Source organism: Pangasianodon hypophthalmus, chromosome 3, assembly GCF_027358585.1.
Source record: "Pangasianodon hypophthalmus isolate fPanHyp1 chromosome 3, fPanHyp1.pri, whole genome shotgun sequence".
Lineage (NCBI taxonomy): Eukaryota > Metazoa > Chordata > Actinopteri > Siluriformes > Pangasiidae > Pangasianodon > Pangasianodon hypophthalmus.
In genome coordinates this window covers 16,562,275-16,586,009 of record NC_069712.1, presented here as the reverse complement: position 1 = coordinate 16,586,009, position 23,735 = coordinate 16,562,275, and the positions used below count along the sequence as shown (strand labels likewise).

Here is a 23,735-nt window from a genome sequence, read left to right as displayed (position 1 = left end):
TTTATAGGGCAGGAATCAATTGATTAAAATAAAATGTCATGCATATTTAATATTCAGTATAACACAATACAAATATTAGGGTGACGCTCCACAATGATATTTTCCGCACATGAACAGCTTTCTTCTGTACAGTAATAATCATAACAAGATTTGGGACACTAACTGCGTTTGCTATGTACAGTATTTATTGCTTTCATTCAATGAGGATAATCTTTTTACTGCAAATTACATACATTTCCATGAGGAATTAAACTCAGGGAAAAGCCTCAGTCAATTCTGATGAATTTGTCATGTTTGTTTCTGGGCTGTATCCTTCTAACACCCGTTGTTATGAAGCAGCACAAAAATAATAGCTTTCAGATAGAGTACTGTTTTGCTTCTACCATGGTGGGCTCACTGCTTAGTTGTTTCTGGCTTGGCTGAGATGTAAATGGATGTTTTTGATGGTGCTGTTGATATGGAAATGTGCAGGGCGGCTCGTTTGATGTTCCTGAGAGAATGTTCCACAGCATACAGAAGGAGTGGGAGTCAGCCTCCAAAGACAACATGAGCGATGTGAGAGAGCTCATTCCAGAATTCTTCTACCTGCCAGACTTCCTTATCAACTCCAACAACTTTGAGTTTGGTGAGACTTTGATTTCGTCTTTTAGATCGTTAGCTTATACATCAAAATATGTAAGGTGTAGGTGTAAAGTACAGCAGGGATCCACCCTTACATTGATCTAGACCTAATCCATTTTTTGAGGTATCTATCCGGTACCATGCTCATTTAAAAAAATGCTTCAACATCCAATTCCACATGATAATATGTGACGTAAGCCTAGTGTACTTTGCTGCACTGATAAACAGAAGACATGAAATGACATCAATCTGGACATATTTCACGATTAACAATCAAAGCAAAGCAGAGTGCAAAATGTGCTCTGCGAGAATATCAAGAGGAGGTCCGTCAATGACCAGAGCTAAATAAAATGTCCAATGATGCCCCTGATTGCTTAATACTAGCTAGGTTACTCATTTCGATGCGTATTGTTATCAATATCAGCAAGTACCAGAAAACATGTACTTGTACTTGGTATGAAAAAATAGTGTTGATTCATCCCAAAAATAAAGAATATACAGTGGTGGTAGTTATGCTTAATACCTACCAGACTTCATCATCTTCTTGAGCATTTTACGTTTGGTAAGACCCTGCCTTTGGGGTTCAGCCTAGAAACAAAAAATATATATGTAAAATGCAGCTCTTTTTGTGTGTAATCCTTATCTTACCTAATTATCTAGGCCAGGGGTTCTCAAACCTTTTATAGCCAAGGCCTTTAATTCTAAATAAATCCACAGGCCCCCACAGTACAGATTTATTTTTCTATGAACACAATTTAAATGTATACAATAATATTCTGCCTATTTATTAGAACCATAGAGCTTTTTATTCCTGAACTTTCCATTGACAGAACATATTAGGTTAGACACATTAGATTAAGTTGATATTATTTAGATTTACTTGTTTCAAGTTCTTGAGTTTTGGATTAAACCCATTCAATTCAAACAGGCTAACCTAATATAATATAACCTAATATAACCTAGTAATAAATATAGTAGCTTTGATATAGAGCTGTGATTACCACTGTAACAAAAGTTTAAAAAATCACAGACCCCCCTGGCTATGCCTCCCAGATTCCATTCTGAGAACCACTAATCTAGAACCTTTTTTTGGTCATATATAAGAGCATTGGTCATAGTAGTTATACTCTGGGTGAAATGTTTCATACTTTATTATATTTTTATTTCAGGTTGCATGCAGGATGGAACATCTCTGGGGGACATTGTGTTGCCACCGTGGGCTAAAGGAGATCCTCAGGAGTTCATTCGCATGCACAGAGAAGTTAGTAGCCTTGCTCAGTAGCCTATTAAGCCTGTCATAGTAGCGTCACAGAGTAAACAGCTTCTGTCCCCCAGTACCATCTCTTTGCTGCTTATAGAGGCTGTCACCAGTGTGCATGCTCAGTCCAACCAAAACAAAGTCACCATTTGGCATTGTTATTTTGTATAACCACCTTTTGGCATTCATATCCTGCTGGATGCATTTGGAAAGAGTTAAATGTGTCTGGCTCCACTCTGCTTTGTGCTGTTCCAGAGATAATAGGCACTTGTTGAGTTCATCAAGGAAGCCCCATTACTCTACTTAACGCCATTGTCATTACATGATAACAGGGCCAATTCAGAGCAGCCACAATATCCGCAGTCTCTCATAACTCCATTACTGTAGCTTGCAGCTTATTGGAATGAATGCTTTCCTTCTCTCCTTGCAATGCCTGCAGGCATATAAGGACCAGGCTTTATCAGCTCCCAATATACTGAGCAATATTCGTATCGTTTCCAGTTCACACAAAATGAGCTATTTTGTCTGCTTGTTTTCCTTCATATGCAAATGAACTAAAGACAATATAGAAAACTTCCACCACTGAGATCTGTTGTTATAGTTGGCTGTTACTACTGGTTGGCTTTTTTTCTCATATTAAGAATAGCCTTATTAGAGCTGCTTTGGCCCTTGTGCCCTTTTCAAAGTTTCACCAACATACAAGAAGGCAAACAAATATAAGCACCAACAAAATGAGGTTTTTAGTCCTTAATTTTTTCCTGTGATTTTTAAGATCGAATGTTCTGAATGTAATCGCAATTTCAAATGCAATCACATTTTAATTTCTTGCCTTTATAATTGTCCATGTATCAAAGTGCCTATTGTGCAAGCTTTTCCCCAAATATATTTTAAACACATTTAAAGTTGTAATATGTTTATTGAGGGCCTTGCCATTAGTCAGCAAAAGTTATTATTGTATTCTTAGGATTACAATTCTGGCTCTATGTTGTTTTCAGGATTCTTGGATGTAGGCACTGACTTGGTGTGTATTTTTTACCCCCAGGCTCTGGAAAGCGACTATGTGAGTGCAAATCTTCATCTGTGGATCGATCTGATTTTTGGCTATAAACAACAGGGTCCAGCTGCAGTGGAGGCCCTCAATACCTTCCACCCTTACTTCTACACAGACAAGCAGGATGCTGAGAGCATGAAGAACCCGTTAAAGAAAAGCACAGTCCTCGGCTATGTCAGCAACTTTGGTCAAATTCCCAAACAGGTGCTCAGTAAAAACCTGATTAACATTTAGAGCAGTTTAAATACTATGACCAGATGAATGCAAATATTACACACACATATTGTCTCAGATTTAATAGTGATGTGTATATCCAGTTATTTGAGACACCTTGCTTGCTACCAAGTACAAGAGTCACGGTACTATTTGTTATATGTTAAGATAAAACTTATTCTGTTTGAATTTAGTGATTGCTTTCCTTATGATTTTCACATGAATTTTGATTAATCTGTATTTGGGAAACAAGCTCTTAGTGTAATTGTTAATGTCGAACATAACAGCGCTAGGATCAGTCCATTAGAGTTTACATTTACATTTACATACACACAACGATTATTAAAATAATAAATATTTATTTGGCAGCTTTTCACAAAGCCACACCCCAGCCGTATTGTACACAAGACCTCTACAGGCAAAGAGATGACTGGAGCCAATCACATCACCCCATTTTTCTTCAAACTGGACAAGCTGAAGCCTTCAGTCCAGCCTTTAAAAGGTACCGAGCTGCTCACATAGATTGTGGCTTTGACAGAAAAACATGCAGCGCTGTGGTTCAGAAATACCCTCATTTAATCATTCTTAGCCACCTTATTATTTTATCCCACCCTCAATTATTTTTTTACAAGATGGGGCCATGTCCGCTGGGAGTGATAGGAGCTGCAGGGAAGAAGATGCTGGCTAGACTGTTCATGGGCTAATTTTCTCAGGCAGAGGGGCAGCAGCTTATTCTATTTGTTAGGCGCATCTTGATGATGCTGCCACTGAGGCTTATTTAATAATCTGAATATCCCAAAAGGGTCTGTTCGGAAAATGAGATGAAAACTCTCTCTCTCTCTCTCTCTCTCTCTCTCTGTAACTCTCATCATCTCTCCTTCTCATTTCATTTTATCAGTGTGATCAGGAGGAATAACTCTGTGTTTCTATTTATGTGTATTTAGATTAGATTCCTAAGCATGTAACATTGCAGACACAAATTTATATGTCTCAGAAAGTATCCAGAATGGAGGTAGAGTTTAGATATCAGAAGATGTTTCGATACCAGGAGATGATTGCACAATGCGTTGTGTACCATAACAATGAGCTGTTATAAACATACCGACGCCTTTATGTGTGCTTGCCTAGAGCTGATGCATGGGCCTGTCGGTCAAATCATTTGTGGAGAGAAGGATATGATGGTTATGGAGAAGAACAAGTTGCTCATGCCTCCTCTCTGGAATATTTACTTCTGCTGGGGTTACTATGACAACACATGCTCATTTGGCAATTACACAACAGAGAAGGTGTTTATACACTTCATTCAATTATTCACTTGTTTATTAGTGCATCATATGACTGACTGACTTTCTGAAAGTGGATCATGGCTTGTATTGTGTGTATCAGGACTTTGCAGTGTGGGAAGGTCTGTCGGACTGGGGACAGGCCGTGTGTGCTGCCTGTCCCAACAGTAATACCATCATCACAGCTGGGAGCAGCACAGTGGTGTGTGTGTGGGATGTTTCCATCAGTAAAGACAAGCTCAAGTACATGAAACTCAAACAGGTCAGGCTCCCCATTATTCATAAAGACATGTTGATTCCAAGAAATGATGAAAAAGACAATCATGGGTTATTTTCTTTTTCACTTGTTACCACGATTCAACAAGAAAAAAATACATTGGCTGGATCTGAAATTGTAATACCACTGGGGACTAGTTTATGGATCATCTAATAAAAAAATAAATATTCGTAAAATTCACTATTCAAATAAAGTGAAAGCAAAAGGAAGAAGCTAATAGTCTGTAGTCTGTCTACAGATAATCAACTAAACAACAACCATAAACTGTTAATGATTATCTGAAAATCCTTTAATAGGCATGCTCATGAAAGTCATGTGACAGGTTGTTGACAGTCTATAGATCAGTTATATTCAACTAAAATGTGTAAAGGTCATAAAATTCCTTGCTTACAAAGGTCTGGATAAGCAAATAACACGACTGAATGAGGACAAGTTACCTTTTAATGCTTAACTATTAATGATTAGTATAAATAAGACAATACAAATTGGTTATGTTTTGTGTCATTGCAGCATTTCACATTACGACTTTTGACTAGCAACACTGACTCTGAACAGACGAGACATTTCACTTTTGAATTTGACATGGGGAGAATAAATGCATACTTCACTGTCCAGTAATTTTCACACACCCTGTTTTCATCATCAACTTTTTTCTAAACAAGTCATGTAAGCAGACCAAAGAGGAAAAACCTTTGAACGTATGCGAGAACTCTTCCCTTTCTGAACTAATGTCGCTAGCCCTGTAGCTAATCTCTGGCTTGATGAGCTGCCTTCAGCTAAATAATTTACATAAATGCATAAATGTTTGAAAACTAGATTCATGGAACTACAGCCAAATTTTGTTATGCATATATTGTCTCTGCTACAGTATTTTTCAAGTGCTCAGTGAAAATACTTTGGTGAAATACTTTGCTGGTTCACATTCAGACTGCAATCTGTCAGTTAACACCCCATGCTATGGAAAGTTAGTTGACTGTTTGGAAAGTGTTTAATGTTATTTAGAATACATTTTGATTTGCTTCTTTCTTTTTTTATATGTTTCCATCTCACTCACAGGCCCTCTATGGACACACAGACACAGTGACCTGTGTAGTAGTGTCTGAGTCCCACAGTGTGATAATCAGCGGCTCTCAGGACCAGACATGTATCTTATGGGACCTTGAGGAGCTGAACTACATCACTCAGCTCCCTGCACATTCATCCACTGTTACTGCCTTAGCCATCAACGATCTCACTGTAAGTTTACATACATAGAGTTTACCCTGGGGCTTTCCTCACTGCTTATCGTAGCCTCCTGTCTGCCCTTCTGATCTCTTATCTCACCTCCAGCTGTCTATTCTCTTCTGATATTTACTTAACTGTTTGCCTTTTGCACTCTATAGTCCCTGGGAAATAGAGTGGCAGGTTCAGGCCACAGTGCTGGGTGGCTCGTTTTCTGTGCTGAGTGATGTGCAGTGATGCTCTTTCAGCTCTGTGGCCTGCTGCCAGAACTGTGCAGTATGGTGAGGAAGGGGAGGCCACATCCTTCCCTCCTCACTGGGGCCAAAGCCTCCACATTCTTCTAACTTTTGCACATCTGGTTAGTCAAAAGGTGTATAGAAGATTGAATTCTGATCTACTACGAGTCGAAATTTATATTTCATTCTCTTAAAGACATTCTGATAAAATCTTATAATTGAAATCTATTTCTAAGACAAATGTAAATAGTGATTTTAATGCTCATGTATATATTATTATTATTATTGAATCAACATTATTTTATTAAGTAGTGATTTTTTTTAATAAAAGTAAACATCTTTTGTTTAAAATTAAATTGTTTCCCAAAAGCCTTCTGGGTGAAGCTCCTCATGAAGTTGGTTGAAAAGATGCCAAGAGTGTGCCCAGTTTCATACTTTTGGGAATTTAAGATAAAAAATAAAAATAAAAGTTAAAAAAAAGTCTATTTAACACTTTTTAACACTATTTAAAGTTTATGTAACACTTTTCTTGGTCTCTGCATAACTCCTCATGTGTTATTTCATAGTGTTATTGTCATGATTATTATTCTAAAATTATAGAAAATAGTAAACATGAATGTGCAGGCAGGTGTGTCCAAATTTTTGACTGGAATGAATCATGGACTTTTTCAAATGTATTATTTGCATCAGCTTCTCTCTGTAATGTGAATAGTTCAAGCCTGATACATGATTACATTATAGTCCACTATTTTCTTTCTGTCCCTCAGGGTGAGATTGTGTCATGTTCAGGGACAAATCTGTACCTGTGGACAATGAAAGGCCAGCTTCTAGCCTCTGTAAACACCCCGTATGGGCCAGAGGGCAGTATCCTGTGCTGCTGCTTCACACAGAAGTATGAGTGGGACCCACGCAATGTCATTATCACTGGCTGTGCAGATGGTATTGTTAGGGTGAGTGCCCCACAATTTAAACCACGCTTACTGTGGATATATACTTTTCTGCTTTAGGCATTATCAATGTTTAGACCATATCATTATTTTAAATGAGCAATAATAAGAAAATCAGCAATAATAGGAAATAGTTCTCATACAAGTAAATCCTGTGTATAGGTAATAAATCATTCCTCAAAGGCTTTGTCTGTTTAATAGTAAGGCAATGCAGCTGCAAAATATTCAAATATGATGACTGTGGTATTGAAAAATGCCTCGCCGGCTGGGATCTGAAGTCCCAAGGAAGCAGTGATAGTAACATATGCTCACTTTAGATGAGCTAAGAGCAGTTATTAAATCAAAATGGTTTCTAAATTAGGCATCAAATTGGAGCACAGACCTGTGCTACATCAATGGCCCCCCAATTTGATTTATGATTATAGCCTCTATTGCTTTTGATTTTTTTTTCTTCATTAGCTGTGTGGCTCTCTTGCAGATATGGAAGACTGAATATACAAAGGTACAATTATCTGGACATGAGGAGCATTCTGTGTCTCGGGGGGATGCTGTATCCCCGTCTGCAGAGGACACAGGTAACACTAATACACTTCACCTTAACAGCAACGTCGTACAGGAGCCTGGATTTTCTCTAGTTCTTAGTTGCCTTGGGCTGTGCTGGATTAGATTGGTTGGTTATAAGACTATTTCTACCATAAGCTTCCCTAATACATCTAATGCGCAGTTCTATGGAAACAATATAACAAAAAATTGTCTTGTAGTATTGGGAAATGAAACACTATTATCTGTTAAAAATGGTTATTATTTTCATATCAAGTAATGCTTGAAATGAAATAGCAGGAACAAAACTTGAGGCGTCATTCAAACACGTTGTTTGTAAAATCCAATTACATTGTATCTACTCTTAAGTGTCATGGCTGAGACTCGGCTGGAAGTTTGACTTGGAGGGATCCAGAGAAAAGTTCATAATTGTGCGCTGTTTCGTGCGAGCCATTAGGGCTAGCTGCAAGGAATTATGGGGCAAAGTTATTAAACATACAGCCGGTAAGCACTGATGAGCAATTTCGCTGATGTAGGCATGCAATTTAGAAAGCAATAATACCCAAATCCAATTTGGTGCACATTGGTTACAGCACAGCGTCAGAGCATATAAGTATCACAACACACAAATTAAATTGGGGGGAACTCTTTGTAACAGTGAACGCTTTATATTAGATGTATTTTTCTCAATTTAACAACATGCTGACCATTAATAAAAGCAGCGACTTGTTTCTCACTCTTTGGCTTGTTGTATGCTTCTCTCAGAGCGCACCAGGACTAGGTGGGAGAGACACCTGGTGCTGTGCCGAGAACTGAACCGGAGTCAGATCATCTCTCGCCGCCGCTACAAAAACAATCCTGCTGTCACTGCACTGGCCATATCCAGGTATAAAGGCCAGATGTTTACACAGTATAGATAAGTCCTGGAATGTGGGCTGATTTACTGCATTTCCTCCAGTAAGGGTATTTATTATAGCTTGTGGATGGATGGAAGGATGGATGAATGGATGGATGGACGCATTGATGGATGGATGAATGGGGTTTATTGATCCCCAAGGGGAAATTTGGGAATTAAGATAAGCTTGTATTGAGAATTGCTTCTACTGTAATTCAATTCATTTTTATTTGTGTATAGCTTTTTAACAGAAGATATTGTCACAAGCTGCTTTGCAGATGTCTGGATGTAGATTTAGATTCCTAAGGAGCAAGCTTGTCATTGAGCAAGCTCCAATGACAGGGAAAAACCTTCTGAGATGATGTCCACAAAGAGAGAATTTTTATTATATTATTATTATTATCTTATTATGATGTTTTTATCATATTATCATATAATATAACAATAATGACATTAAAAAATAAAATATCAATCAATCATATGCCTTGTCGCTGAAGCGTGTGCCTTATTATAGTAAGACACACACTTCAGTGACAAAGCATATGATTGAATGATTACCCACTACTGATTGGCTCTTTATTCTATTAAGTCCTATCAAATCTTTCCCTCTCTCTTTCCCCCCCTCTCTGTGTGTGTGTGTGTGTGTGTGTGTGTGTACCTATGTGTATGTAATGGCAGGACTCATGGTACACTACTGGTAGGTGATGCCTGGGGCAGGGTGTTCAGCTGGACCTATGAGGACTGAAGACAGGCAACTGAACAGCTATCATGCCTCGATACACAGCACGCTGTTCATCTGGGACTGCTGCACCACTGCTGACTCTGAGATCTGCACAGCGCCCACCGTGTTTGAGGGATGACGCATAGTTTCTTGGACTCACTGAGGCATTCTTCCTCGAGCCAGAAACAGAGCACTGTTTATTTAAGAAATGAAGGATGCTGCAGATTTTGTGTGTGTGTGTGTGTGTGTGTACGTGTGTTTTATTTTTTCAAGTTGAACCGCAGAACAGATCATTTTTATTGTAGGGTCTGTTTCCCCTCCTTTTTCCTAAATGAAGCCAAGTGATGTTTATTTTAGAAACATCGGCCTGTTGGAATTTTCTGCGCAGCTGCATCCCAGGCGTGTATTCTCTTAGCTGTAGATTGTTTTTCTTTCATGCTACTTTTTCATATGTCTTGATGGCTCATGTGTTCGTTTTGCATCTGTCAGTGAGCAGCTGGCTTCTGCTCACAGTTTGCATTAAAATTCAGGTTGTAAAAAATAATGACAACCTATTGTGTTAGTCTTACGCATGTAAATATATGTGAATACAATGCATATTTAGTGCAACAGTTAATCAGATGTTTCTGCTTTGCTTGGCGTTAGTTTTCTTGTGTCCAGTGAAAATTAAGCCCTTTTTATACAAGCAGCTTTTACAGAACAGGAGTGACTCAACCGTCCCAGCTTGAGAGTGCCTCTAACAGAAAGATTATGGTGTTTGGGATTTTTTTCCCTTTATTTTGTGGGCTACAGGAATGCTTAGCAAGCACTTTTGTCATGCATGCTTATAAATTCTCACACTAGATCTGCAAACTCACGAATTTACATTTGTTACCGACCAGTATTGCTGTTTAACTTTATCAGAGATACATATTTGTATTTGGTAATAAATAAAAAAACAGACTGAAATCACAAAGAAAAGTTTCATTTTAGATTTTTAACATTGTTATAAATAAAAACGTGAAACATCCATGCCATAATTGTGCAACATTTTGCAGAGAGTAAGACATGTTTTTTCAGTGTATTTCTAATCTTCAGCAAAATATTTTGTCTGAGATTTAATCGCCTTTCTCAGACAACCTGTGTTTTGCGCAAGACATAATGGAGTTGTATTTAAATTACATAACCACAAGCACTGACTATCACAATAGTCGACCTCATTCTCAACACCAGTGCAGTGTGTTAGTTACATTTTTTTGAAGAACCTACTTCCACATTTTATAAAAATTGTAATTTATATAGATTACAAAAGATTTATTACTAATACAGAAATATGAAGGAACCACATCTGATTTGATCACTGTATAAAATAAATAAATTAATAAATAAAATATTCAATCCTCACAGCTCCAGGGTCACATGTTCAATCCTGAGCTTGGGTAACTCTGTCCATAGTTTTCCTCCGGGTTTTCTGTTATCAGTAGGTGGATTAGCTAAAAGAAAAATTGCCCATAGGTGTGAATATGTGTGTGTGTGTGTGTGTGTGTGTGTGCATGGTGTGCTGGTTCCGCCTCACGACCAGTGTTCCCAGGATAGGCTCTGGATCCACTGCAACCCTGACCAGGATAAGGCATTACTGAAGATGAGTAAAATGAATGAGTAAAATATTCATTAAATCCAAACGAAAACTCTAAGATACAAGCTAAAACTAACATTTAATTGCACTGTGCTTGATTTCTCAATGTATGACTCAACCTTACTTTTCCTTTGGTCTCTGGTGAATGATGTATGTGTGGAGTCTGAAATTGTGGTTTACTGTGTAATACTTTGGATTTTCCCCTTTTATACTTATGTTCTGTTCCTGATTGGTGGTTATAGGAGAGGGCAGAGATGAGCTGTGATTATGTGGAGCTGACGATTCTCCCATTAGGCCATGCTTCATGTACCTCCCTCAGGAAGAGGGTTAATTGTTGCTTTACTCCCAACCTTTTGAGATTGCATCCTCCTAATAGTTGTCATTAAGCAACCTGAAACGTCCAGAGAAGGAGAGTGGAGAGTGGGAGCAGATCCAAGGTGTGCAATAAGAATATAGCATCAGCATAACAGGAAGCTTTAATCCATGACACTATAGGGTGTGTCAGTTCATTAGTATACATTTAGGTGCAGGTGGGAGGTATAGATTATTGTGAACAGTTGGTTTCATAGCTGTATTTAACATCAATTTTTATCTAGCATTTTGGAAAGAGATGATGTGATGTCAACTTTCATACAATGATAGAATCAGATTTCATCCACAAGAGTTTTCTGATTTTACGAAACAAAAGAAAAACGCTTAGTGCGCATCTGGAGTGAATTGAAAAGAGGATGCTGTTTAGAGAAACACAACAGATTTGAGTGCAGATGAAAGGGTTTTTGTGCATTTCATGAATTTCTTTTTTTTTATTATTTGTTGTTGCATGTTAAAGTCTTTCTCCAGTTTGTGGTTTGCTCTGTTGTGGATCTGCTCGGCTCCATTCTCTGTCCTGCAATTTCCACATGGAATAATTTCATACAAAAAAGCTGGTTGGCTCCACTTTCACCTTACTGTCTGAGAAATAACCACAAGGTCATCAATCTTTTCATGAGAATCTTTGAATTCTGTGTTTACATTGTGCTTGAGACTAATCCCCAGAGCTAGTTTCTCTCTCTCTCTCTCTCTCTCTCTCTCTCAACCTGCTCAGGTCTCTCTGCTAGCCTACCCGTGTAGCTGCTCATTAATATGCACTGTGACCACAGCCAAGAGAGGGGGGGTCGCTCTCTTTAACCTTTGTGCGAGTGGCTAATTGTGCTAAGTGGAGGAGCTTAATAGACTGGAAAATAATCATCATATATCTCATGGAGAGAGTCAAATGACCTTCTCAAAAGACAATAGCTATCTCAGTTTTAATACGTCAGTGGTTTTATGATATTAAAATGTCAAACCATTTGGGCACTTCTGAATAATTAAATCAAATAAATTATAGCATCTAGGCAGAACCATCTTGTAGTCTAACCCAATTATAATGCACTGTAAAACTAATTATTAACCATGATCACAATTAGTTTAATTTGAATAAATGTAACCATTAAAGGGTTCATCATAGTCACTGACTCTGAGCTGTACAGAGGAGACACACTCACTCGTCTCACCACAAACACAGAATTACAGCAAGCCTGAGAGTGAACTAAGGCATACACAGATGAAGCTCTTATACACAAGCTAAGAATTTTTCATTTTGACCTTTTATCCTTACTATAATCTAGACAGAATTCAGCCATGCAGGAGGGGCAGAAATAATGACACATCGGCCCCAGAGTGTACTAACAAACATGCAAATTGTATATGTTGATGGTGGAATTACTTAAATGGTCTATGAGTTGCATTAGTCCATGTGTAAGGCTTGAGGTTTTATGTGATGTAGAATTGCTAGCTATTTATGCAAATCAGTGAACTGCAATCATTCTAATGTTCACAGGACCATAATAGATTGTAACAAATATTACATATTTTATTACATTTCTTACACAATTATAAAATCAGAATTAAATATGTGAATTGGATTAAATCCAACAGTAAAGCAATATTTCCTCTCTGTTTAAAACAGAAAAATATATAAATCATGTGCTCACAGGCAATTGGTGACTGTATCCAATTAGAAAACATTATGAATGTACAAACACCAGATGCTTGGACTTGTGCCTTTATACTAAAAACAATGCACCATCAGGTAATCACATAAACAATACTGAAAGCTATATCATAAATAATTCTGGTACAAAACAGTTTCAACTGAATTTACACTTGCTTTTCCACAAAGAGGATCTGGGCGTATACAGTTCCTGTGCAGTGTGCATTGGTCTCCAGCTGTGCAGTTCCTGAGCTGCTTCTTTTAGCCTCGGGCACTCGCTTGACCAGCTCCAGCTCGGCGTATGTCAGGCTGTCATCTGCCACCCGCGGCTTCAGGACAGGAAGAGCAGAGAGAAGAAAAAGCAGGGCGTTTCAGTGTGGTAAAGACTACTGTATGTGGTCAGGGTCTGGAATTGCATTCAGTAATCTGGGAATGCATGGACACATCAACATGAAATTACAGATCCAACTTTAGGATTGGTTTTTCTGAAAAAATGTTGCTTGTGTCCTTGGAAAAAGTTTTAGTTTTGTCGCAAATCTATAGGGATGAAGTTACAGAAAACATTTTGAAGTTTTTTTTTTCACAACAGAAGCTGCTATTTCATTTTGTTATATAGTTTATATATAGTTTATATTGTCTGTACATTGGCTTATTTTTGTTTTGTTATTTAATTTTGTTTTGTATTTCTTAGTTCACTGACGGACGGTAGGAAGTACAAAGTAAGAATTTGTACAGTGCAGGTGTCTGTTCCCTGTGCATATGACAAATAAAGTCTTGAAGTATGGAAGTGTCATATAAATTAAATAATAATAATAATAAAATAAATAGTGAACACTATATATTTACTTTAATCTTGTGTTTTGTGCCATAATGTCCATAAAACTCTTCACTGAAATAAGTAACTATAGTCACATTTAATTAAAAAATAGTTTTTATAATAGCCCATCACCACATATTTAATTTCAATATCCTGTCAATTAGACCGGTACAGTTTGAAATATAACCTTTCTTAGAGACGGGATTAAGTACCACACTATAATTTTCCTCTGCTCTTTCCTCTGATTTTAATCTTTCTATAATAATTTTTGTGAAAGGTAATGCAATGAGAATCAAGCTTGCTAAATAAATAATTGTGTTTCAAAAAGCAATAAAGGTAAATGTAATTACAAGTCATGAAAATGGTGATACAGCAATATCAACAACCAAAAACAATCATTTCTCCCTTGCATATCGCAAGTAATAATTCAATTGACATAAAGATTAGGTATGCAAGGTTTTTAGAAAACAAATATTATATGATTTGTAAAAATAGGATTATGCACAGGAATTATTCAATTATTACAACAAGCAGGAGCATAAATTCTCATGAAACTATATTAATATTGCTTAATTTCTTTCATTGTCATACTATGTGAATGAATGAGTGGTATAAGTTAAATTAAACACATCCTACCATGTGTGCTTTTCTAGGTTGGACTTTTAAAAGTTTGGTCCTGCGTGGCTTATTTGGAACAGGAGCTGTAAAAAAAAAAAAAAGATAAAAATAAACATAAAATAAATTATAGACTGTAAAATGACTGTATTTCCAAATTCAGTAGATAGCCACTAGATGAAAATGAGTGTTGACAGATATCATTTAATCTTGATTAATGTAAGATGTAATAGCACAATTCGAGATGTTCGTATTTTAACCTCAGTCAACATTTTCTCTGCTCAGACGATGTGATGCCATGAGGCTTAACCAAACCTTTAACACACAGTAAATCACTTCACTGCTACTGCAATAAAATAAGCCACAGATTACTTACTGTACTTGTGATAATGTGATAATATCTGGAAATACTGAATTAATGCCAAAGGTTAATGCCAAAATAGTTGAACTGGTGTTAAGGAAAACAGATTATGTTTAAAGGCCATATGATTTAATGCTTAAGGCTTAATGTTTAAGGGCTGCCAGAGTTTAGGGCTCATGTCTGTTATTTTAGGATCAGCTGGGTTTATTCTGGAAGTCATACCTTTCACTGGTATCACTGGTGGTTGTGCAGTGAGGTCTTTGGGTGGTGATTTATGTCTTTTCTCTTTCCTGTGCATTCCAGGAGAGGAGCTGGCAAAACTGGTCACTGTCTCCCCAGAGCTACAGAACATTCAATTTTTCATCTAAAACGTGGCATTATTTACACACAGAAACAAATACACAGTAGTCTTCTGATGCCTTACCTGCTCTCTGGGCATTTCACCAAATAGAATCTGGCTGAATAGATAAAAAAAAAAAAAAAAAAGTTTTCTAAAAATGTATTTAGTTAATGTTAGATAAGTGATTCTTATCATAATGGTTATAGTGATGTTTGCTATTTAAAGTCAGGAATCTACATTTGAAGCTGTATAGTTTAATCTGATTAGCAGGAAAATGATGAACCAAATGAATTGTGTCTGCTTAGAAGGTAGAAATAAAATCTCAGCACCTTTTCGTCTTTGTTTATGCTGCATGTATTGACATGTAATTTTCACAATGAAAAGCACCGTAGAAATTAGACCAACAGAGCAGATCAACACCGCACACAGATAAAGATCTGAAAAATCACAAAAAGAGACAGCAGAATGAGTCTTTGATGAAGGCAAGCATTCATCAACAAAAGGTGTATTTTTTATGTAGTATCTATTTACACTAAACACAAATAGATGCAGACATTTACACTAAGTCTGACCACAAGAGTTTTGATACAAATATTTATAATTTTATTTAACATAGCTCACACTTAACATACATGTTTATTAAAAAATAATTTTAATTCAAAACTGTGCATGTGAATGATAACAATACGTAAGAAATAATACACTCAGACGTTAGCTATTTGTGCTATTAATATGTTATTTAAGCAATATTCTCAAAAATGTCACAGAGATCAATTTGTATTTTAATTTTTTATGTTTCTTTATGCATTAAATGTAATGTGGATTGTTATTCTGAGTGACAGTTTATGCTTTGGAAAATAAAAATGTCCTTTAATATGATTTTTTCCCCCTCATTTAAAAACCTTTATGAGACAAAAGGGAAGTAAAAATAAAAGTCTATAATATTCTTGCATATCAATTATTTTGCATAAAATGAGCAGCAAAAAGAACAGTTTGTATATAGACTAATTACAAATAGCATCTGATTTCTGTTTAAAGTTCATGTAAATCTAATCTTACGCATTAAACTAAGTGTAAATAGCATCTTATCATTTTTTCATTTATTGCAAACTGATGCTTTTGAGTGTTTACTGATTTAGCAAACACTGGTTTAATACAGAATTAAACTCTTTCAAACAACACCGTGTAGAATCATAACACTGAATTATACATTTAAGCACGTTTGATGTACTGTACTCACACATCATTCACTGTTTTTAAAATGTGATCTAAAAGTCTCTGGCTGCATTATTGTGGTTTTTATACTAAATGAAAGTTTAATACTGTGCTTGTGTTGAAAAGGATAGGAAATAAGAGAGCAATCTGTGTTCCCCTGCTATCCTGCAAGTGCTTTCATATAAGGGTGGAGAGTACTCTCATGGGAAAGGGCTGGCCAAAAAAACTGGGCCAAAGAAGAGCTGCTTTTGGAGATGTGTGTTCTTTTCCCATTATAGAAACTGTGAGGAATTGTCTTTTACTTTCTGATGGTGGAGATACGTTCCAAACTACAGTACATACGATACGTTTATAGGATCACTGTTCATTTAAATTTGAAATCACGCCATACCTTGAAACCAGCGCCAGATGTTATCAGTGTTCTCAGGGACTCCTACATAGTGCACTGGAATCATAAAGGGAGAAACAGGTTTAATAAATACGAAGAGAGCCACACCTCCCAGTAACACATTGCTTTTGGTTGGATTAAACTCCTAAAGTTGCCTCTTAGGTCCAATAAAATAAAAAAGCCCACTCTCACACCAAACCACAATCATTTTAATGATACATGATTGTGAATATGCATTTTTTGTATGGTCTGTATTGCTTAATAATATTTCTTTAACACAGTGCTTATAGAATTCGGTCAGAAGGTGTTGATTAATTTTCTAATTTTCTATAACAGTAGTGTCACTTATTCTAATATGTTTTCGCTTTCTAACAACATACACAAGGACTTGTATAGCAGACTTTTTGTGAGGAGACGAATATTTATTTAATATTTTTGGAAGGAGTCTCCAGTGTCAGTGCTTTGTAAAGACAGAGAAAAAGCTGTAACTTTAAGTTTTTAGACATGGGAATGTTTTCAGGAAGGAGGGTTAGGTTCTCTGTAACATGACAAGCTGCATTTTTTGGGTGTATTAACAAAGAATTGTTATCCTTGGCAAATTGCTGTAGTATTAGAGAAATAAAACAATTAGTTATGTGCTGTTGGAAAATAGCAACAGTCCTTACTTTAACCACTCATCCTCCCAAAGAAATTTATATTCCATGCGTGATTGAAGAAAGTTTGCAGCTTTGTGCTTGAGTATTCAGTAAGATCAGGCCAAGGACATTTAGAGTAATTTAGAAAGCTGCTTTAGTCACCTTTCTCTGGCTTTGAGACTTTTTTTTTTTAAACATCTTAAAAAGTATTTTTTTAATGTTAATGTTCATTTCAATGTACAAGAAAAAAATATTTTAATGCATAAGGAGATTATTGCTAAGGGTATTGCTAAGAACTATTGAATCTTGGTTTGACATTTGACTGCTGAATAGGATTCCTATTACAGTAATACTAATGACATAAATTGTATGGACTCAATGACATTTACTAAATGTTTCTCCATAAAAAAACTCATGAGCCTTACACCACATTATTTTATAATAAACATCAATGTTTGATCACATGGACTTCATTATAATTATAACATGAAAAAGTAAGAAGAAAGGAAAGGGCAAAAAAAGAGTGAGACTTTCTTCTTAAGGCCTTAAAACAGCATGATAAAGCCTTTACTGGCTTCTGGCCCTGCTTTGTCCCTCTCTTTGTCTGCTCTGGGCTCTAATGGAACTAGGTGTGCATCTTTCTTCACGGCCCATGTGCTGTTCATTAACACTGGCTTCCACTCAGATGAGGACCAGACCTGCGTTAATAACAGGCTCCATTCGGGTACACGAGTCCACATGTGATCTGTATTTGCTGTTTGAAGAGGAGCTGTAAACCCTGTCCAGCTGCCGAGTTTAAGTTGTTTTTCCACTAGCTCTGCAGAAAAGTAATGAAAGCACATTCTTTAAAAATGTGTGTTCAGATCTAAAGTATAAACATGGAGAATGTTAAAAGAAAGACTCGATTTGCTTGTGCTGTGCTTTTGTTTCTGAAGTGCATGAGCTCGTGCTCAGTTGAAGCAGGCTACTTGTGCTCTGTGCTGCAACTCTGATCTGCATTTAGAAAGTATCTCAGCTGGTTGGTTTTGTTTTTCTATGTGTTTAACAACGCAAATTCCCTGTTCTGGGGTGAACCATGACCTCCATATCCTTCCTTATTACCTCTCTGCGTTTGCTCTTTGTTTTTGTCTCTCAAAGCTCAGTGCATATGAGGAATCTGTGGTTGTTTTAATGTGTTACCAGTAAAACCACAAAATGTCTGCTGTTTGCATTCTCTGCAGTGTAAATATATAGAGCCTTGACAAAACTGCATAAGTCAGTCTGCGGAGTTCCATTCTTGCCTCAATCCATGCGCGATGCTGTTTTCTATGAAAAAGAATTTATTTTTAGCTTTTTGCATAGTCTGTGCAGTAAGGACACATGAACTGGCTGCCTAATGGATTAATTTGCATAATAAAAGTAAGGATTATCTCAAAAGAAAAGAAAGAAATGTCATGTTCAACAAAGAAAACTTTATAGTATATTAAGTAGTACTGAATCGTCTTTTTCAGCCTCAACTTTAGACAATCACTTCTTATCAGCTGCATGTTTAATCTAATATTTATATAAAGCATACGGGACCTCTCACTCTTACCCCTGGAGCAGCAGAGGAAAACTAAAACAGCCAGAGTAAATGTTTTTAGTGCATGCTTGCCAATATCCCCTGCTCTGTCTTTAGAACATGTCCAAATCCCTCACATTTACAGCCCTGTGCTCCATTTGTACTGGCACCAAACCCATTTCTAGACTAAATAATGTACATGCAAAGAAGGTGGGATCCCAAAACCTACATATTCACTAAAGCTAATACACGAGGTAAAGCTTACAATAGAAACTTACAATAGAAACTAATTTTAAAAATATATAGCCTTTTTTAAAATAGACTTGATGTGTAAACTATAATGAACTTCCGTGGTTACACAATTGCACTTTTTGACCATATAGTATACAGTTTAGAAGGGAGTTATTTAAAATCGCATTTGGTGTCACCCAGAGGTGTCACCCAGAGGAGTATGGGTTCTCTTTTGAGTCTGATTCGTCTCAGGGAGATTTTCCTTGCCACAGTCGCCTCTGGCTTGCACATTAGGGATAAATGTAAAAAATTAAAATTTATATCCCGAATTTATATATTTCTGTAAAGCTGCTTTACGACAATGTCCATTGTTAAAAGCGCTATACAAATAAAATTGAACTGAATTGATGCTCCGTTCTTCTTATCCACATGAATTTTAGGAAATTTGCTCAATGACAACTTTTATATGGGCTGGAATTACTGGCGTATTATTTCGTATGTAGAATGCAAAATCTGGTTTCCAAACGATTTCAAATCATTTTGTATTACAGTACTGTTGTGAGTTCACAATAACAACACAACCACATAACACAACTACATAAACTAGCTAAAGTAAGGTGGCACTGAAACAACCAGGACTTGTACCATTGCAAGGCCACAGCAATTATTTAACACATTATTTTGAGAGTTGCATATTATATAAATATATACACATAAAAGTATGCATGATAACAGTATCATTAAAAAACAAATCATAGCTGTTACCTCGTAGCTCCATGGTCCCTGTGCCATTTGACGAGGACCTCCACTTGTTTCTGTGTTTGCGTATCTCTTGCACTTTACAGCTATAGTTGCCTCTGTCTTCCCTGGACACATTGAAGATCAGCAGGCTGTATATCTGTCCTTCCACCTCCTCCCACAGGTGAAATTTGGTCTGGGAAAAGCTTAGGCTGTAGTTCCCGTAGTACTTAGCCTTCTTGAAATTCATCTTCACCACTAGTCGCTCATCCTCAGGCTTCGGGAAGTAGAGCCAGCGCAGAACCAGCACGCTGCTGCTCCTCTTCTTTTGAGAGACCAGGCATGACACGGTAATATTTTCTCCTTCCAGGCACATAGTGACTGGTCCAGGGGTCACTGTCACATTCAGTGCCTCAGTCAACTCTTAAGGGTAGAGAGGCAGAGTAAGATGAGACAAACTTATAGTTATGCCTGGTTGGCAGAAGGCTTTAAATCCTCTCATCCTGATTTTAATACTGTAGCAAAGCACTATATAAATAGTTAATGTTGACACCACAAAGATAAATACGCAATAATTAGCACTGATTAGGAAATGGTAATGACATATGGGAATGCGCGGTCCTACTTACTTTCCCGCATTTGAATATATAATGATTACAGTGATTGCTGCTTGAACATTAAGTAGACAAGGCTTAATGAAATCTGCAAATATTGTTGAGAACCTCTAATATAGAAACTCTGGTAGAGAGGTTGGTGTGTGGTTTAGGATCTAGACTGCACTATTTCTGCAACCTAAATAAATAAATAAATAAATAAACAAACAAATAAATAAATAAATAGCAGAAGATTTATCAGTGATTTTCTCTTTGTCTAGTCCAATGGCCTATAAAAACATTCTGCATGTGTCCAGGCTCAATATGTCCCAGAAACAAGAAAACTACAGGTGGAAAACATTTGCCTGCCTTCTCGAACCAGAGAGCAGAGAACACATTGAGAAGATTGGATCCAGCTGTTGGAAACTTTTGTTGCATTAATGTTTGGACCACAGTCCTGAGATCCATATCTGGTTAGCCATGGCATTGTTTTCAGTATAAAAACCACATCACACAAGACCACCTTTTTAACATTAATGATTGGTCCCATTTCACAAGAAATCAGACAAAAGTGGACAGTACTGAAGTGTCTTGGTCGACTCTCCCTGCAAAAGTTCTTCAACTAACATGCTAGAACTTTGACAATACTCAATGACACTCAATGATATTTCTGTAGTTCTAACAAAAACTAAAAACAAAATGGGTTTTTAGCATGGTCTAAACCACATCGCTGAATTGCATCATTAGCACTAAGAAAACTATTTCATCCTCCTGATATTATACAATAACTTCTGTAAAAGTTTCACAAAGACTTTGAAGTTTGTCAAACTTTCTTACAGATGTTGTTTTTCACCACCCACCATCATTCAACATTCTCACTCTCATAGCTAATTTAAACTTCCTTCCATTTTGCATGAAAGAGCAAAATGCAAACAAAAAAGCTTACCTCCAATCAAAGCCCTAGTCAGGAGAACCATCACAACAGATGAGAGTTTCATTTTGCAGACCAGAATGCTCCATACACCCAGCTAAACAGCCAGAAAAAGTAAGTGTGGGGGATATTTCTCCTCTTTTTATCTTCTTTTCTCTTTCTCACTGTGTGTGTTTCTGTGTGTGTATAACACGGAACAGTGTAAGCTCTGTTCCCAGTTAGAAACACCCCTCTTCCTCACGTTTTCTTTTCTCTGGCTCTCTCTTTCGCTCTCTCCCTTAATCACTCCCCTCTCCAGTAAAGTGTTTGTAGGAAATGTCATTTCCTGAGAGGAGTTTGGGAAGCAGCATAAATTTCCAGATGAGGCCAGGTTCTCAGTAGTGCCTGGATATTGACTGAAGACGGTGGGCTGCGTCCTCACAATATTTCTTTTGTGTAGGAAACCACAAGTGTATACCCTTAACCCTGAAGAATCAGTCATTCGTGTGTAGTGAGGTTCAGCAGTATGATAAGGCTCAGAATGATGAAGTTCATTACACCGCTGACATTCAATAGGATTTATGGAAGCACTTGTATTCTGGTGTATGAGGAATGTATCGGCTTTCCCTGGCTTTCTTCCTCTCTCCTACACTTACAGTGCTTGTCCACCAGTCACTGTGGTTAGACGCATAACCATTTATTGGGCAATGCAATGTGCTGAGCCGGTGCTTTCCATGACGGTGGAGTGCTGCCAAGGGGAATCACACAACATGCTTATGTATAGAAACACAGTAAGAAATTATAATTTAACAGGTTTCCGGCTGGTATTTTCAGGGCAGAGCAAAACCCTAGAGCATAAGTTTGAGCAAGAAAATGCAAGATGAGTCTCATTTGAAGAACATGTCTGCCATCAGGGAAACTTTGGCAGCACTGAAAGTTAATCATAACCCAAATGTTTCCCCATGTTAATCATTTGACAGGCACGTGATAAGCCATTCTACAGCTTGGAAAATGGAAAGGGAGGAAAAACTGTTAGGGATATTGTGGGATTTTTTAAATCACAGGGAATATGAAGTGAAGTGAAGTGACGTGTAGCCAAGTATGATCTTCAAAAAGCAAGATTTCATAAATTCAAGTCCCCTATGCCATTGTTTATCAGATTTGTAACAACAACATAAGGTTTTAATATGAACAATTACAAAATAAAAGCAGACATATCTCATATTGAAGAATATGCTTTAAAAGGAATAACTTAATAATAATAATAATAATAATAATAAGCTGAGAGGAGTTGAAACAATGACTATACATTTCTGATTTAATGAAAGTATTCAGAGAGAGAGAGAGAGAGAGAGAGAGAGAGAGAGAGAGAGAGAGAGAGGACAGATAACTGTAATTATTCTGTAGTAATATTGCCCTCCTTACAGGAACTCCACAGTGACACCATCTGGTTAGCACTAACAAGAATGAAGAGGTTTCAACACATAGACATAGACAGGAGTTTGAAGCATTAAGAGATAGAGATAGAGGAAAATATTATAAGTAGTTAAAATTTACGATCAAGTCATCACTTGTAAATATAATAAGACACATCAATTGATTCTTTCACTTATTCAATTAAAGCCTAAGACATTGGCCACCTGCAGATCTGATGCCGGCAGTGAAATCTAGCATTTCATATGAATGCAGATTAAAAGAGCTCATGGCGAGAGGCTTTCCGTCAATGAGTAAACGACTTGTTAATGTAATACACAAGTCAGCGGGAGATACAACAAAATAACAGATGGGCGTCTTATCTCAGCTATATCTCAATATGCTTCACACACCTCATCACCGCGCTCAGGGCCGTCCAGCCAAGGTTGAGGATGGTTAAGCACTGGACTAGGCTCCAGGGACACTTGTTGTAGCTTTTATTTGGAAGTTGAGGATCAGGGGAAATCAAAGCAAATGCACTTTCATACGTTCAGGATATGTGTCATCCTGTGGGTGCACTTCGCTCTTGTTAAACTCATGTGGGCCACTCTCACAGCAACAAAAACCCTCTTCCATTAAATCACTCAGTTTACTTGTTTATTGGCTCTGCCATTAGGGCAAATTATTCTCACTCAATTGGTTTTGTAATTATAATGGTAGTTGTGTGAAAGGCGATTGTGTGAGTATTGTCATATTCTGGCAAAATGTCTTGTGGAAATTGAAATGTCTGAAAACGGAGATTGTTTGTGTGAATATCCATGCCATATCCATGGTTCCCGTTAAACATTTTCAGATTATAAGAAACAAATGATACAAATGATGACCTTTATTTAAATAGAGTTGAACCGAGAGCAGAGGTGGCTCAGTGGTTAGGGCTTTGGTCTGTTTGATTGGACAGGTGTAAGTTCAGATCCTAGTACCATCAAGCTGACAGTTTTGGATCCTTGAGCAAGGCCCCTAAGCCTCACCTGTTCAATTGTATCCTCTCAA

General features: G+C 37.1%; 2 protein-coding genes across 2 annotated transcripts in view; one reads left to right on the top strand and one right to left on the bottom strand.

The window, feature by feature from the left end:
• wdfy4 (WDFY family member 4) overlaps positions 1–12,159 on the top strand; it is a 47,529-nt gene extending 35,370 nt beyond the window's left edge. The window contains exons 52-62 of the mRNA XM_026935861.3: positions 472–625; positions 1,791–1,882; positions 2,922–3,134; positions 3,513–3,645; positions 4,272–4,429; positions 4,530–4,688; positions 5,760–5,939; positions 6,928–7,110; positions 7,586–7,682; positions 8,413–8,533; positions 9,221–12,159. Of these exons, the coding sequence (XP_026791662.3) occupies positions 472–625; positions 1,791–1,882; positions 2,922–3,134; positions 3,513–3,645; positions 4,272–4,429; positions 4,530–4,688; positions 5,760–5,939; positions 6,928–7,110; positions 7,586–7,682; positions 8,413–8,533; positions 9,221–9,287 (1,557 nt within the window). The 3' untranslated portion in view covers positions 9,288–12,159. The remainder of the gene's footprint in view (positions 1–471; positions 626–1,790; positions 1,883–2,921; positions 3,135–3,512; positions 3,646–4,271; positions 4,430–4,529; positions 4,689–5,759; positions 5,940–6,927; positions 7,111–7,585; positions 7,683–8,412; positions 8,534–9,220) is intronic.
• Positions 12,160–12,746: 587 nt separating this feature from the next.
• Positions 12,747–22,362, bottom strand: vstm4a (V-set and transmembrane domain containing 4a). The gene is made up of 8 exons (XM_026932409.3): positions 21,309–22,362; positions 19,797–20,192; positions 16,629–16,682; positions 15,352–15,459; positions 15,107–15,140; positions 14,905–15,023; positions 14,343–14,407; positions 12,747–13,218 (listed from the first exon to the last, which is right to left on the bottom strand). Exons 1-8 carry the CDS (start codon positions 21,358–21,360, stop codon positions 13,057–13,059), a joined length of 990 nt encoding a protein of 329 aa, XP_026788210.1. The 5' UTR covers positions 21,361–22,362; the 3' UTR covers positions 12,747–13,056.
• Between the last annotated feature and the right edge of the window lie 1,373 nt (positions 22,363–23,735).